This window comes from Erythranthe guttata, chromosome 8 (assembly GCF_056151865.1).
Source record: "Erythranthe guttata isolate IM_541 chromosome 8, IM_541, whole genome shotgun sequence".
In the NCBI taxonomy this organism is placed as follows: domain Eukaryota; kingdom Viridiplantae; phylum Streptophyta; class Magnoliopsida; order Lamiales; family Phrymaceae; genus Erythranthe; species Erythranthe guttata.
In genome coordinates, this window is record NC_142540.1 from 850,335 (window position 1) to 866,895 (window position 16,561).

General features: G+C 38.2%; 3 protein-coding genes across 4 annotated transcripts; 2 read left to right on the forward strand and 1 right to left on the reverse strand.

Annotated features, from left to right (window-relative positions):
* The first annotated feature begins 1,214 nt into the window (after nt 1–1,214).
* LOC105968911 (zinc transporter-like protein) lies at nt 1,215–4,372 on the forward strand. Its single transcript, XM_012993620.2, has 2 exons — nt 1,215–3,875; nt 4,110–4,372. Exon 1 carries the CDS (start codon nt 1,325–1,327, stop codon nt 3,821–3,823), a length of 2,499 nt encoding a protein of 832 aa, XP_012849074.2. The 5' UTR covers nt 1,215–1,324; the 3' UTR covers nt 3,824–3,875; nt 4,110–4,372.
* A 2,609-nt stretch (nt 4,373–6,981) lies between these two features.
* On the forward strand, nt 6,982–10,498 carry LOC105968903 (uncharacterized). Of its 2 annotated transcripts, none has more exons than XM_012993600.2 (15): nt 6,982–7,183; nt 7,277–7,374; nt 7,612–7,712; nt 7,842–7,920; nt 8,020–8,080; nt 8,235–8,281; nt 8,376–8,468; nt 8,572–8,662; nt 8,932–8,980; nt 9,127–9,240; nt 9,337–9,481; nt 9,736–9,828; nt 9,903–9,971; nt 10,077–10,119; nt 10,211–10,498. In XM_012993600.2, the coding sequence occupies exons 1-15, from the start codon at nt 7,126–7,128 to the stop codon at nt 10,309–10,311; spliced, it is 1,242 nt and encodes a 413-aa protein (XP_012849054.2). In that variant the 5' UTR covers nt 6,982–7,125; the 3' UTR covers nt 10,312–10,498. The 2 variants fall into 2 exon arrangements, with proteins under 2 accessions (XP_012849054.2, XP_088677605.1); XM_088821479.1 differs by having other exon boundaries at nt 7,019–7,183; nt 8,926–8,980.
* Nucleotides 10,499–10,850: 352 nt separating this feature from the next.
* GMII (golgi alpha-mannosidase II) lies at nt 10,851–16,068 on the reverse strand. Its single transcript, XM_012993589.2, has 4 exons — nt 15,409–16,068; nt 14,995–15,144; nt 14,443–14,475; nt 10,851–13,760 (listed from the first exon to the last, which is right to left on the reverse strand). Exons 1-4 carry the CDS (start codon nt 15,952–15,954, stop codon nt 11,019–11,021), a joined length of 3,471 nt encoding a protein of 1,156 aa, XP_012849043.2. The 5' UTR covers nt 15,955–16,068; the 3' UTR covers nt 10,851–11,018.
* Between the last annotated feature and the right edge of the window lie 493 nt (nt 16,069–16,561).

The following is a 16,561-nucleotide window of genomic DNA, read 5'->3' on the forward strand; positions in this document are numbered from 1 at the left end:
GATGCACACATGCAGTGCTGGAACGCTGGAATTAGTATCGGTAATTACAATCACCCCCTGAAATATTGATAGATATTATAACGGAATAATGCATCAGATAAGTTATTCCGTTATGATTCTAATAACAGACTATTAGTTTCAGACAGTGGCGGCCACAACATAGAGCTAGAGGCTGACATGACTCTCGTAACATTTATTAAATCATTATTATTTTATATAAGATTTATAAAATTTTCGTCTACGGTAGCACTAACGGCCCCCGCGGGGAACAAATATAGTGCATATCGGTTCCCAGGACATGAAATTTTGGCTACAGTAATTGTTTTCAGGGGTGTGGCTGTAATTACCAATATAACAGGGACCTTAAAGTTATTTTAACATACCTCAGGGATGTATATGTAATTTACCCATAAAATAATGGTTTCAAAATAGTAGGGTCTGGCACAAAGTATATTTGTGATTGTAAATAGCAGCACCTTAACTTTTTCAAAATCTCGGCCCAGTAAGAGGTGGGCTACCCAAACCCGAATCGTGAGAACGTATTGAACTGAAGGACCCGATTGTTGGCCCATTTACTGTAAATGTTTTTGTTGATAAGTCCATTTACTGCAATTTATTGGATAAATCATTTCTGCAAATTCTAATTCCAATTTTATTTATTTATTTTTAATTAATTACTATATAAATAGCCTAATAATTTTGGAAAAGGGTAAATTCCACTTTTCCCTTGTACTTTGACTTAATATCAATTTACCCCCTCTTACTCCCGATTGTATCAATTTGCCCCTTTTACTTGAAAATAAATCTCAATGTGACCCTCACCGTTAGTTTTCAGACCTTCGACCTTAATACCGTTTGATCTAATTTTGAAAACTACAAAAAAATCACCCCTCACAATTTAAATAATTATTAAAAAAAAAAAAACTAAAAAATAAATTATGGCTGGCGTTGTGGACTATATTTTCTCGTTGTCTTGAAATTTTTATTATTTTATTTTATTTTATTTTAATAATTATTTAAACTGGAAGATGTGGCATTTTTATAATTTTAGAGCTTAGATCAAACGGTGTTAAGGTCAAGTATCTGACAACTGTCAACAAGGGTCACATTGAGACAATTTTCTAAGTACAGGGGTGCAAATCTATGCAATCGAGAGTAGCAGGGGTAAAGTGATACCGAGTCAAAGTACAAGGGTGAAAATGTAATTTACCCTGTGGAAAATGAGTTCTAAAGCGGAGACTTCAACCAATAAGGCTGAAGCCTGAATGAAAGTCTCAGTCTTCTAAATCGAACCTCTCTCCACTGAACACTCATTCCGGCGACTATGGAAGATCACCACCACCACCACCACCACCACCACCGCCCGAATCGCATAACCCTCCCGCCCCGCTCCGCCGTACCCACCGCCGCAACCCCAACTCCACGCACATACCCCCTCTTCCCGTACCCTTCCACCCCGACACCGACCCCATCCAAACACCGCTTTTCTCTATCCAAATCCTCCGCCTCAGCCGGCGGCGCGTCGTCCTACTCCTTCCTCCTGCTCCTCCTATTCTCCCTCCGTTCTCTCTACTCTCTCCTCCCCTTCCTACGCGCTTCCCCTCCCTCTTTCTCCATATTCCCTTTCTCCTTTCTCGTATCTCTCTTGTCATTTGTTCTCACCCTCTCCTTCTCTCTATTTGCGTCGATTTTCGGTAAAGTTTCTCCGTACGAAAAATCGCAGCGCCCAATTTTTTCTCTCACTTCAATCACCCAATCCCAGCACAAACTCCTCGCCGCTAAATCACTTCTCCTCGCCGTTATATTCTTGCTCAGATTTCAGGCCTTACGATACTGCGGCACCGCCGCGATGATTCTAGCCGAATTATCCGGAAACGTGGCCGCCCGTTATATGGGAGACGGTAAAAATCGGAACTTTATCAGTCGGAATTCAATTGGATCATCAAAGGTGCGTGGGTTTATTGCCCTATTTTCCGGGTTGATTTTATTGTCGGTTAGCTGGGATCGAATCGAATGCTTTCCTTTGTCACATGTGAATATTAAGAGCAGAGGCTTTTTAGCATTTCCTAGTGCAAACTGTTTGAGAATTTGGCCAATGGTGCTCCCTTTCTTGTCGGGTTTTTTGGGGTGTTACGAAAGGGCTCTGTCGAATTGGGGGGGAATTCGCGAGCTAGGGCAAAAAAGGGTTCGATTGATCACTTTATTTTTCACCACAGTTGTGCTTTTATTACCTGCTGTGATTAGTATGTTTGTGTTCGAAGCGGAAGGCGATAGTATATCGGTGTCGAGCCTCGGCTGGCCTTTGGCGAACACTGTCGTTTTTGGTGTTCTTTTGAGCGAAAATTACACCGACGACAAATTTGCTGCTTCGAAAGATATTCAGAGGGAGTATTTCGTGACGTTTGCGTGCACTCTTGTTTTGGAGTTGTTCTATTTCCCCGAGCTTTCGCTTTGGGGTTTGCTGATTTGTGGGTTTTTGATGTGGGTTTCGGTGAGGGAATTGAATCCTATTTACGTTAATTACCCCGAATTGGGTTTCGAATCTTCCGAACCGTTTAGCACAGCTGTGATGAAACCCATTCGGCATATTTTGAGCGAGAGGAAATCGCGCAAGATCGCCCTGTTTTTATTGATAAACACCGCTTACATGGTTGTCGAATTCGCGGCTGGTTTCATGAGTAACAGTCTTGGATTGATATCCGATGCCTGTCACATGTTGTTTGATTGTGCAGCTCTTGCTATCGGTTTGTACGCTTCGTATATTTCAAGATTGCCTGCGAATAGCCAGTTCAACTATGGCCGTGGCAGATTTGAGGTTCTCTCGGGTTATGTCAATGCTGTTTTTCTGGTTCTTGTCGGAGCGTTAATCACGCTCGAGTCGTTCGAGCGGATTTTAGACCCTCAAGAAATTTCCACCGCCAGTCTGCTATCGGTTTCGATCGGTGGGCTGGCTGTGAATATTGTAGGGCTTATCTTCTTTCATGAGGAACATCATCATGCCCATGGTGGATCTTCATCATGTTCCCATTCCCATTCCCATGACCATTCCAATTCCAATTCCAATTCCCATTCCCATTCCCATTCCCATGACCATTCCAATTCCAATTCCAATTCCCATTCCCATGAACATTCCCATTCCCATGACCATTCCAATTCCCATTCCCATGACCATGACCATTCCCACGGCCATGACCATTCCCATTCCCATGACCATGACCATGGCCATGACCATTCCCATGACCATGCCCATTGCAATTCTCATTCCCATGCCCATGACCATGACGATTCCCATGGCCATGATCATTCCCATGACCATGACCATGCGCACTCTCATGACCATGGCCATGGTCATGCTGACAAGGATAAGAAGAAGCATCAACATGTAGACCACAACATGCAAGGAATCTTCTTACATGTACTGGCAGACACTTTGGGAAGCGTCGGGGTAGTTATTTCAACCCTATTGATCGACTACAAGGGCTGGCTAATTGCGGACCCCGCCTGCTCGATATTTATTTCCGCACTGATTGTGTCGTCAGTGATTCCATTGCTCAGAAATTCGGGTGAAATCTTGCTGCAGAGGGTGCCGAGATCTTGTGAGCACGATCTCAAGGGAGCCGTGAGCGAGGTGATGAATGTGAAGGGCATTTTCGGTATTCAGAATCTGCGCGTGTGGAGCTTCACTAACTCGGATATTGTGGGGACCATCCATCTTCATGTATCGGCGGATACCGATAAGGCTTATGTCAGAAAACGGGTTTCCCACATTTTGCATGATGCTGGGATTAAGGATTTGGAAATGCAGATCGAATATGTCAACTAGCGGAATCTTTTTCTAACCTTCTCTAACAAGGCATTCAGAATACATTGTTATGGTGAGTTTGAATAGTTAGTTCACTTTCGTATTGTTCGCTCGTTACTTTTATTTCTGCAAACGAATTGGTGGTCTTTGCATATATGCGTAAGAGAATTATGTTAATTATATCTATAATCCCGATATGTTTGTGTACGATAATTTTAAAATCGATGAAATTTGAGAAGGTCGATATCCATTTTGAATGATTTTATATATATACACTTATTGAAGTTTCTTGTTTCAATGATTTCAGATCTTAGAGTTCGGGTTTTACGGGGAGTAAGGTTTTCTCATCCGATACATAGAAATAGTGTGTGAAGAAATCAATCATCGATCGACATATTTTACTTGTACAGACTGCTACAGATTATCGATATTTATGCAGAAGCTGAATTTGAATTCAGTTGAATAGTGAAATGTGTAACCTTTATAGAGATTTAACTTATGATACATGACTGAAAATGTACTTGTACTAACATATGAAACTAACATTAATTTTATAGTTTTCTTTCTTTATTTTTTTTATTTTTTGTATGCTTTTGTTACCATTATTATTATCATTATTATTATCACTAGGGCGGATTCGATAGGGTTGCCAAACATTTGACTTAATAATCAATTTTGTGCACTATCCTTTACGTTACCATTATTATTATCACTAGGGGCGGATTCGATAGGGTTGCCTAACATTTGACTTAATAATCAATTTTGTGTAATTTTGTGGTATTGAATTTTTTTTCCACCATTAGTTATTACAATGATTCAAAATGGATTAGTGATTTTATCACAACCGTAACAATTCAGTTCGAAGTATATTATGAATGATTTATTGTGATTTGGACTTCAAAATAAAATTAATTTTTTTAAGTGCAAGGTTATATTTAGGGGTGAAAATCGAACGGAATGGATCGGAAATGCCTTTGTTTGGAAAATTTTCAATTTATTTCGGAAGTTAAAAATAGGTTCCAATTTCCGTTCCAAAAAAATCGGAATTTCAAAATTCATTCCAATTTCGAAATACCTCAGAATCGGCGGAATTCGGAATTTCCGGGAATTGCATTAATTTTAAATTTTATGTTCCAAAATTGGAAATAATGGTAATTTTTAGAAATTTTCTAATATTTTCGTAATCTTCCGGCAAAAGGCAAGAATCCAAAACAAATGTAATTAAGATAAAATGTAAACTTTTGTAAAAACAACATAATCAATTTAACAAAGCAAACATAGTTCTTCCAAAACATGAATAGAAAAACAATTCAAAAATACAATATATATATCATAGATTATATTATAAAAATACAAATATATATATATATATATATATATATATATATATATATATATATATATATATTCATGTAGATATATATAGATTATATATATATATAGATTATATATATATATATATATATATATATATATATATATATATATATATTCGAAAATAAAATCGGATCGGAAATCGGAATTTCCAATAATTTTATATGTAATTCCAATTATATTCCAAAAACAATCGGAAAAATCGGAAATCGAAATGAAAATATGTGTTACAAATTCGGATATTTTCGGATCGGAATTGGCGTAATTCGGAAATTCCGTTCCAAATTTCCACCCCTAGTTATATTTCAAAAGATGCAAAATGAAGTTAAAACTTTTGATATGATTTTGAAGTGAGCAAATTAGACCATATTATTTTTCACTTATTATGATGGTTTTCATGAACATATTTATTTTAACATCAATTTTAGATTATGGGTTTTAGATAATTAAATACGGGAGGAGAGCATATATTAACACCCAAACATTTAATAATATTAATTTATGGGGTAAATTAGACACGGCCACGGGCCGGTTTTGGGCCCGGAACCGGCCCGAACCGGCCCGTTGACGGCCCAAACCGGCCCGTTGACCGTGTGAACCGGCCCGGAACCGTGAACCGGCCCGTCCTACCCGGGACGGGCCCGGTTCTTAGATTTCGTGAACCGTGAACCGCCGGGCCGGCCCGGCGGTTCACCCGGTTTAAAAAAAAAAAAAAAAAAAAAAAAAAATTCAAAAAAAAGTGAATAACAGCCGGTGAACCGGCCCGGTGAACCGGCCCGGGTGAACCGGCCGTTATTTACATTTTTTTGAATTTTTTTGAATTTTTTTCCCCCCCAAATTTTCCTATAAATACCCTCACACCCCAATTTTGCTTTTTTTTGAATTTTTTTTGCCCCCAAACCCCCCCAATTTTTCCTATAAATACCCTCACACCCCAATTTTTCCTATAATTTACTTTTTCATCAAATATTTCAAACTTGTGCTTCTAAATTGACTTTTCATTTATTTCCTTTTCCTTTATCTATTTAAAAGTATTTCTTTTAATTTACCTATTCATTAAATATTTCAAAAAAAAAAAAAAAAAAAACAAAAAAAACAAAAAATTCAAAATTTCCGGGCCGACCCGGAACCGGCCCGGATAGGCCCGTGAACCGGCCCGAACCGGCGGGCCGACCCGGCCCGGTGAACCGTGCACGCCACGGGCCGGTTCCGGTTCCAGAAAATGTGAACCGTGAACCGGTCCGAACCGGCCCGTGGCCGTGTCTAGGGTAAATTATGCTTTCTCCGTCTCTTTACTTAATTCGCTATCACTTTATCCCCTTCTACTCGCGATTGCATCAATTTGCCCCATGCACTTGAAAAACTTTGTTGTTAGTTGTCTGACATTTGGCCTTAATACCGTTCGTTTAAACTCTGGAACAACAACGCGACTATTCCCAATTTAAATAATTAATTAAAAAGGAAAAAAAGAATAAAAAAATAAAAATAAATAAAAAATAAAAAATAATAATAAAAAATTCAAGACAACAAAAAAGAATAGTCTACAACGGCATTCATAATTTTTCTTAGAATTTTATTTTTAATTTTTTTAATAATTATTTAAATTGGGAGGGGTGGTTTTTTGTAATTTTCAAACTTAGATCAAACGGTGTTAAGGTTAAAGGTCTGAAAAATAATAACGAGGGCCACATTGAAATATTTTTTCAACAGGGCCAAATCGATGCAATCAAGAGTAGAATGGGGTAAAGTGATATCGAGCCAAAGTAATGGGGAGAAAATGGAATTTACCCTAATTTAAACATATTATATTAGAGAACAAGTAAAGCGGCGCCGTTTAACGACGACGGCCCTTTCACGACGACATAACTTAATGTAAACATGTAAATCCCAAAATTATTGCATTTAGGGTTTAAGAGAGGATTTTACTTTTTAACCGTTAACTGACAAAAATGGTGAACACGGAGGAGAAGGTGGTCGCCGTGATCCTGGTCGGCGGGCCGACCAAAGGTTCGTAGTTACTTAATTTCTTTCTAACAGAGCAATTATTCCTTAATTCGCTCAATTTTTTTTTTTAATTGTAATCCACATTTTTCTGTTCAGGCACTCGATTTAGGCCGCTTTCGTTTAATACACCAGAGCCTTTATTTCCTCTCGCCGGACAATCCATGGTTTATCACCCGATCTCCTCTTGCAAAAAGGTTCGATTTTTAACTTTTCTTTTTTGTTTATTTAATTTCATTTGTTTCTCATTATTATAATTCATTTGATCGGTTTAAGAATTTGAAAAAAAAAATTGTACTAGAGGTCGAATTCTTACACACACGTTGCTCTGTTTTATGACATCCTTTTGGGTATTCATATTACAAGGCATTTATTTCATTCTGTTGGTAGATTCGGATATTGTTTTAGCATTGATAGTTGGTGATTTGCTGCAGATACCGAACCTGGTTCAAATATTTCTGATCGGGTTCTATGAGGAGCGGGAGTTTGCCTTATACGTCTCTTCAATATCTAACGAGCTCAAAATTCCCGTCAGGTCATTTGCAGTTTTTTATTTTTTTTGTTTCATTTAGTTTTTCGTGATCTACATTTGTTGAATTGTGTAATACATAGGGTTTGTGCTTTTTGGCTGTCGTTTTATATAGCGGAATTTTTCATATTTCAGATATTTGAAAGAAGATAAGCCACATGGTTCGGCAGGTGGTCTTTATTACTTCAGAGATCAAATCATGGAGGACTCCCCTGTACGTCTTACTCGTTTCAAACTAATTCTTACGACATTTTTTACCAAAAAGTAATCATATATAAGTTTATTAAACGTGTACACTTTTGGTCCCATGCAGTCACATATTTTTCTGTTGAATTTTGATGTCTGCTGCAGCTTTCCACTCTCTAACATGCTAGGTAAGTCATCGAATTCTTCTTCATCGAGACTGATTTTGTTCTTACATACTTTTTAAGATTTCAGCTGAGAGGCTCTAGTTACCTTCCGTGATTTCTATTTTTTTCATAACCCCTTTCGGAAAATTATATAAATGCTCTTTGTGTTGTTATTCAGAGGCCCATAAAACGTACGGCGGGATAGGCACATTGCTTGTTATTAAAGTATGTTTCCGTTTCCTCTTCTTTTAAACTAGCATATTGCATCATATAACATTACTTTTCCAAGCCAAATACCTCAGTAAATATGTTTATGCAGGTTTCTGCTGAATCAGCCAACCAGTTTGGTGAATTGGTCGCTGATCCAGTCACCAAAGAACTGTTGCATTACACTGAGAAACCCGAGACTTTTGTACGTATAACAAGTAAACAAACACGTGTATCTTTGTTTTACAAGCTGAGTGGTTCTTTATTTCTTCGACTCATTATTACGTTTGTCGTTATCACAATTTCAGGTGAGTGATCTAATTAACTGCGGCGTTTACATCTTTACACCAAAAATCTTTAGCATCATCCAGGAGGTATTTTTGCTCAGGGAAGACAGAGGTTAGTGATGCTGGATATTAATATATCAACGAATGCTGCATATTCTAGTTTTAAGCATTTATAATATTTCCTGCATTAAGTTCTGTCTGACAGTTTGGTTTGATTCATCTGCTTATATTATTCTCGTGCTGATATTATACCATGATAAATAACCCTGCAAGAATAAACTTGTCCGGCTTGACTCAGTCCATATGATGATGATAATAAATAACATCGATAATCTCGATTTGCAAATATTGATATTTATATTCTGATTTTGTCAATCACAGCTGATATACGCCACATATCTAGCTATGAATCCCAGCAATTTGCAACAAGGTATATCGGCTGTCAGAATGTAGTGGTGCTGCTCATTGAAGTCTTGTGTACATTAGCGATGCAAAAAATAACCTTAAACGAGTGTGTTTTAAGGTTGGACTTCCAGCTTCATTTTTAATCACAGGGTGCATTGATCTTTCATTTAGGTCTCCTACAGATTTTGTTAGATTGGACCAAGACATTTTGTCACCTCTTGCCGGTAAGAAGAAATTGTATACATACGAGACAATGGATTTCTGGGAACAGATCAAGACCCCGGGGTATATTTATTGTTTTTATAAATTAAATGTATATCCTCTTCTTTCTCGTGTCTGGAAATCTGATCCGTCTTAACCGACTCAATTATAACTCTTCAGAATATCTATCAAGTGTTCTGCTTTATATCTCGCTCAATTCCGTATTACGTCTCCACATCTTCTGGCTAGTGGAGACGACAGTACTGCTACAGTTGTTGGAGACGTCTATATTCACCCATCAGCAAAAGTACATCCAACGTCAAAGGTAATTCAACTGAGCACGTGTCTAATGTTTTCTCTTGTCAAAATTTAGAATCTGTTTAGTGTTGGACGATTTTTTTACATGCTTTTACAATACAAATTCTCTGCAAAATTATTGTTGAAGTCTCACTTTCGGTTGATCATTCAAATTATTGGTCATGCAAATATATTTTTTTGGGGTCATTTTGTATCAAAAAAATTAAATTTGGGGCCCGTTCACATATATTAATATTTTTTTTAATCTTGATGTACGAATAGATTGGACCGAACGTCTCGATATCAGCAAATGTCCGTATAGCTCCTGGTGCGAGACTTATGAATTGCATCGTGTTAGACGATGTGGAAATCAAGGTACGTTGGCCCAAGAAGAAAAGTTAATAATATCATTCTAATAAATTTAGTGTTAAATATTTTCTCTTGTACAGGAAAATGCTGTTGTTATACATGCCATTGTTGGATGGAAGTCATCTATCGGGAGATGGTCTCGAGTCCAGGTAGAGTTGTAGAAATTATTTAGGTCAAGTATTTGAAACCCGTGTCTAAATCAAAATATGTGTCCTTCCGTTATGTGTCTAAAATCTTTTGCTTTGCGGATTTAGGGTGACGGAGACTATAACGCAAAGCTTGGGATTACTATCTTAGGTATGCTCGATTCCCGACATCCTAAATAAATTGTTTAATAAAGTTTATTTATACTGACACTGATGTTGAATTGTCGTCATGTATGATTCAGGTGAATCGGTGATTGTGGAAGATGAGGTTGTTGTTACTAACAGCATAGTTCTTCCAAATAAGATGCTCAATTTAAGCGTACAGGACGAAATCATCCTGTGAAGTTGATCAGCGATTCCAGAAGAAAGTTTGGTTTATACGGAAATACCTTTTTTTATAACATATTTTACAAGAAAATTAGCAAGATTTTATGCTACCAGCATATGTTGTTTTTAAACCATCCATTTGCGTGAAATTTCGAAAATTGTGACATCACGATACCCGGCATGAAATTCCATTAGGGAGATTACTGTTTTTCGGGGTTTCGGGGGCATAGGTCCCAAATTTGTTTTATAGTATTTCATTGAAGGAAGGAGCAAAATAAGTAATATTTTATAAATTTTATTTAAAATGGTATAATTTTAATAATAATTTTTTTTATATTGTAATGATAAATATGAAAAAGTAAATAAATTTACACGAAATTTATCTAAAAATAATTTTATTTTTTTTTATATTGTAATGTACAATATTGATTAAATTAGGATTTTGAGATGAACTTGAGTAAATTAAATACGAAGGGGTATTTTGGTCTTTAAAAGTTATTATTGGATGTCAGAAAATACAAAATATTTGCGTTCTACAAAATTTCTACAAGCAAGTTAGAAGCAGAAAATATATCCCACACACTAATGGTAAAATAAGCTATTTCTACAAAATTTTCTGGAGCTTGTGCATTAAAATCTTCAACTTAATTAGAACTTTACACATGCCAGCATATATTTAAAAAAAAAAAAGAAAAAAAAAAAAAAAGATCATCTCTCTCAGAGTTATTCATGAGGCTGTAATTGCAATTTGTAAGCCTGTATTTCCATGGGAGATATAATGATATGCCCCTCCAAAGCACCAGCACCAAACTGCTCACTATATCCGAGTATATCTGTATCTTCATGTAAAAGATTTATCGACGTAGCTTTTGCGCTCAAAACAGCAAGCCCTTTGAACATGTCGAAAAGATTGACCGGCTCATCAGCCATAGTCAAACACTGCGACCTCCCTTTTCTACAATACGACGAATCAAAATGCCTCCTCTGTAAAATGAGTGCGAATTTCGGCTCTCCATTCGGCTGCTGAGAGTACTTCAGAGGCCTAGGGACCTTGAAGCTCACAACATGCAAATCACATGGCAACGAAGCCGCCAGAGGGGCAAAAGATCTAGGTGGCGGCTGTACGGATATTGACTCGGGGGTTTTAGCAATGAACACGTGTAATGGATAGTTCAAGTGAGAACCAATCAGATGAGAGAGAAGGGATGGGCTGAGAGGGTGAGAATCTGAACCGGGATTTGCAGAAGATGACGAAATGTTCGATTCGACTATGATGTGGAAAACCACATTCATCGGACGGTTGTCCATCACCCCTTGCCCCAAGCCACGACCATCGTCTCTCACTAATCGACGGTCCAGCATGATTTCCAACCATCCGTTTTTTAGGCTCGCCACACCCAATGACTGCCTAGTGTGAACAGAGAAGCGGTCCCCGTTCGGGTCTTGCATGAATGCAAGGGAGGGCATTGGGTAATAATTCCCCTGTAATGGGATCTTGTCGTAAGTTTCTCTACGGCTCATTTGGAAGCCGTTCAGATCGGAGTAGAAGATTCTCTTGCTATTAATATCTGTCTTGTATCTAACTATCATTTCTTTGTCGTTGAAGTTGTGGCCAAGAAGCTCAACGTGGTACTCTTTCTCAATTACAAATTCTTGTATGGTTCTTTCACTGTTATATATACGGGTGCTATGGGAGATGGGAGATTTCTCCCATGATGTTTTTGGGTAAGAGTAAACTTCTTTCACCAAATTGCCCTCCGAAACCACCATTTCTCCACCAACTTGTGTTATAGGCACAGCATCACCGTTAGGTTTGAAGAGGTAGGCCCCACTTTCAGTGCTGGAATACATACTAATTTCCTCACCTACAATGTTCACATCTCCATCTTTACGGCTTATTTTCTGCAACAGGCCATGACCTACATTGAAGGTAAGTGTTTGATCTTGATTGCTGATTTCAACTGTGTCACTTTCTAGACTCGAGCAAGAATAATGGGTGGGGCACGAAAGCTGCTTCGAAGGACTGAAAAGTCTGAGAGTTGCTGGTTTGGCCTTCTCGCATCCGACGAATCCATTAGCAACGTAATAAGTCTGCAATCCCATAGCTGGAACAGAGGATTTCCAATAAAGACGATGCTTTCCAGTGAATATTTTGTTCTTATCATGTTTAAGTTCGGGAGATATCTGGCTCTTGACACACGTCCAGTTCGAGTCCAGTACAGTAACATCCGGCCTTTCAACAACCACCATCACCACCTCGTTTCTTGTTTGCTCCAACGGGTTGAAAATGACCACGGTCTGTAGAGTGCCTTCACGGGCACTAATTGCTCTATGCATGGGTTGAACATCGTATCTGGATCTTGTTTGTGCCGGTTCAAAATTCGCTGGATGATGATCGTTTTTTTCGTGGCGAATTCCGAGCAGAACTTCAATAGCCTTGGACATGAAAACTTGCAGGTCCAGTAAAGCCATATGCATACGTGTCCCATAGTCTTCAACCACGTGATCTTTAGCTGTACCCGTCACACCATCATGGTGCTGGAACAAAGCTAAGTTCCGTCTAGCAGAGGTCAACTTGTAAGAGAAGCTAATAGGGAACTTCTCACATTGTGCTTTCTGGCAGTACCCTAACAGAAAAGTCATCATCATTTCTGCACCACGAAGTGTTTGCTCCAATACACGGTCAACCGCTTTAAAGAAAGGCCTCGAGACATAGTAGCCGCTCCAATAATCTTGATTTCTATCGGCGTAAGTAAAGAAATCACCCGATAAAGAAGGGAAGCCTCCAATCTCACTGGAGCCAACTTCTCCGGTATGTGAATAATTTATTCTCTCAGCCTCGTCACGTAGGGTATGGAAATAGTCGTCCAAAGTACCGAACTTGGCTTCAGTGTTCAAGCTAGGATCAGAATTGATATAATCAAATAACAACTGATAATTCCTAAACTGAGCTTCTGCTTCATCGATGCTGATGTAGCGGAAATCATCACCAAGTGGAATAAGAAGCGTGTTTGTTCGATAAAGCGTTGACTTTTTCCGATACTGATCCAATAATTTAAGTGCCCTCTCTTTCACATTTTCCTGGTCAGTCTCTACAGGATGTTCTCCCCATGGGCAACGCTCGTACACAAATCCACGCATTCGAGCAAAGTCAAACTGGCAACAAATAGCAGGCTCGGGCCCACAAGTATGTGGAATATCGTAAGAGTAGAAGGGCATCATGTGAACAAAGATATCGGTTGACTCCTCAGTGTCCCAGCTCTGCCTCCATACATACTCCAATTTCTTGTGCAATGCCAATTCCTTCTTCAACTCATAATGTGTTCTCTGTATTAGCATGTTCTCAAAACCCATTCGACGGAGAAGATAGGCCATGGTGGATGAATAGCCAAATGGATCGATTGACCAAGAATTCTTGGGAATAACTCCAACGGTTTCATTCAACCACATGTTTCCTTCTGTAATCTGAGGCATACAATTTACAAATATTTACTAGAACCTAGTAGATAGGGCAAAGAGAAGAGACGTGTAAAAGATCGAACTTCTCTACCATAGCCAACAAAAATTTCAAGCACCTATGCATATAGACAGAGTTAGCATGTGATGGTATACTAGTAAACGAATATAAAAGCTGCCTCGACTAACATCATTACATGGACTGGCTCATTTATGAAGCGCCTGATAACAAGGTATATATGTGAAGCGCCAGAACTATATGACTGTTGCCAAAAGAAACTATACTATCATAACAAAAATACACCGGGACAATTAAAACGTCTCATGCATACACAAATCAATTCTTTCCATTATTAATGCGAATTTTGAAACCACAGACTTGACAGAGGAGTTTTGGAAAAGCATGTAAATTGTAACCTGAAAGTGAGATATGATCACCAAAAAACAAAAAAGGAGCACCAAATAGAGTTAACGTGTCTGTCTATTTATGTTTGAGATTAGTAGAGTACCATAAGTATGGTGGAAAAAAACATTGAAAGTTATAGTAGACTCCTATCAGATTTCACTAAAGAAAACTAGTGTCACATTCAGTTATTTGTGCTAGATGAAAACCTAGATATTTAACCTTACATAGAATGTAACATTAAAGCCAATTAATTGACTAGAAGAACAAACAGAGATATTGAATTACCTGTTCAATGATGGCAAAATAATGCGAATTAGCCTGTAGAAAGAGAAAACAAAATAATAAGTAAGATTGGACCAATCTACATGGGTGAATCAAAACATTAACCATTATACAGATGAGAGAAGACATTTTTTCTATACGCGTAACTTAAACAGTCTCTGAAACATTCATAAATGTATTCCATGGGAATAAGGGAGTGCTTGCAAGAGCTTAAGCTTTTAGAGAAGTACTTTATTCTAATAGAAGTGAAAATCAGGAGAGAATCAGTAGTTGGTAGTATTTGAAAAGCGGTGCTGAAATCAGAAGTTGAAGAAGAGTTTTAGGCCAATAAGTGGTGCTCGAAATGCAAGTGATTTTTTAGAGGGAATCGTGCAGATTAATGATAGGGTGTGTAACAATGAAAATTGAAATTCCGAAAATCCATAAACAGATATAGGCCAAACGTAATTACGTGACATTTAATATACAGACGTAATCGCGGATAGAGATCCGCGAATTATTCATATAAAAGCACAAAGATCTTTCTACACTTAACAGGAATTAACATTACATTACCTCATCGTTCATCACCCATCCACCTCCAACAATTTCCAGCTGTCCACTCTGCACTAAGTTGATGAACGATTCTTTTTTCACATCCGAAGCATCCCGCCACCATTTCTCTAAATAAGACATCTCTTCCCATATAAACTTCCGTCGATTATCCTATACATATATATAACTCCAACCAATTAAATCTAACTCCATCAAACTCAAACCCTCAAATTTCACAGTCACTTAAGTATTAACCGAGATCCTTCTAGATCAAAGGTAAAAACAGAGAGAACCTGAATTTAGGCATTTAGGCATAATTCAGTAAGAGAAAACAACAAAATTGTATACATCACTTGACCTAATCACAACATTTAGAAATCGATTCGAAAGAAGAAAAAAAATGTGCCTAGAGCTTAATCCGAGAAGAATTGTAACCTTGGAAAGAGTTTCAACAATGGTGTCAAGGATATGTCTGGACTGCCGATCATAATACTCGTCGACGGTGAGCTTCCATCCAGGATCATTATGTGAATGCGGCACCACAAACACCTTCAATTTCTCCTCATCCCACTCATTTCCTTTGTAATTCACGCGCCACCCCTGCTTCCACGGCCCGCCGTCCTCATCCTTGAACTGGATCTTATCATACAGCTCCTTAGTAGTAACATCCACGGCGGCTGCCAGAATAGTGTGGTTCGGAGACTTATGGACAAGAGGTTTTCGAGGCCGGGTGGAGCGAGCTCGTGACGTGGACGAACGGAACTGCAGAGGTTTCGGAACGGCGGCGAAGCGGAAGAGGATGAAGAGGAAGAATATGAAGGTGAAGCAGAGTCCGATTCTGAAGAAGTTGGAGATTAGGAAGTCGCGGAAGGCGGCGGTGGTGCGCTTCCGTGGCTTCCGAGGCTGTTTGGCTGCGGATTTGGTGGTGGGGAGGAGCGATTGTGCCCAGCCGCCGGCGCCACGGCGGGACGAAAATGCCATGGCGGTGGAGCTAGATCCGTTGATTTACTGTCAATGATGAGAGTAGGGGGTGAGAGTAGACTAATCAATTTTAAATCGCAATTAAAACTTATATAGCTAATCAAAATTGTTTGTAATTTCTAAAATTAAACATGATTTGATTTTAATCAATCAATCTATATTGTATAGTCTATAAATACAACTTGCAAAATCATCTGATTTAGGTAATTAAAATTTTATCTTTATTAATTATGGTAAAAAAAATATTAGATTAGGATGTATTATTTAAAAGGTAAATTTCAGTTTACCCGCTGTACTTTGACTGTATATCACTTTACCAGCTTGTACTCTCAATTGCATTGATTATTGGTTCGATATTATTTTACTCCCTTCTACTCTTAATTCATCGATTTGCCCCCTTGTACTTTGGCTAGACATCATTTTACCCCCCTTCTACTTTCAATTGCAACGATTTACCCCCTTGAAAAATTGTCTCAATGTGGCCCTCGCCTTTAGTTTTCAGACCATTGACCGTAACACCGTTTGATTTAAGTATGAAAATTACTAAAATATCACCCCTCCAGGTTAAATAATTATTAAAAAAAAAAAAAAACTTAAAAATAAAAAA

What these genes read in the sequence shown, in the direction of transcription:
- LOC105968911 (XM_012993620.2), top strand. Translation starts at nt 1,325, where the DNA reads ATGGAAGATCACCACCACCACCACCACCACCACCACCGCCCGAATCGC.
- LOC105968903 (XM_088821479.1), top strand. Translation starts at nt 7,126, where the DNA reads ATGGTGAACACGGAGGAGAAGGTGGTCGCCGTGATCCTGGTCGGCGGG. An exon ending in GAACAGATCAAGACCCCGGG is followed by an intron (nt 9,241 to 9,336) that starts GTATATTTATTG and finishes ATAACTCTTCAG; the next exon opens with AATATCTATCAAGTGTTCTG. An exon ending in GCTTGGGATTACTATCTTAG is followed by an intron (nt 10,120 to 10,210) that starts GTATGCTCGATT and finishes TGTATGATTCAG; the next exon opens with GTGAATCGGTGATTGTGGAA.
- GMII (XM_012993589.2), bottom strand. Translation starts at nt 15,954, where the DNA reads ATGGCATTTTCGTCCCGCCGTGGCGCCGGCGGCTGGGCACAATCGCTC. An exon ending in GATGGGTGATGAACGATGAG is followed by an intron (nt 14,476 to 14,994) that starts GTAATGTAATGT and finishes CTCTTTCTACAG; the next exon opens with GCTAATTCGCATTATTTTGC. An exon ending in ATTTTGCCATCATTGAACAG is followed by an intron (nt 13,761 to 14,442) that starts GTAATTCAATAT and finishes TGTATGCCTCAG; the next exon opens with ATTACAGAAGGAAACATGTG.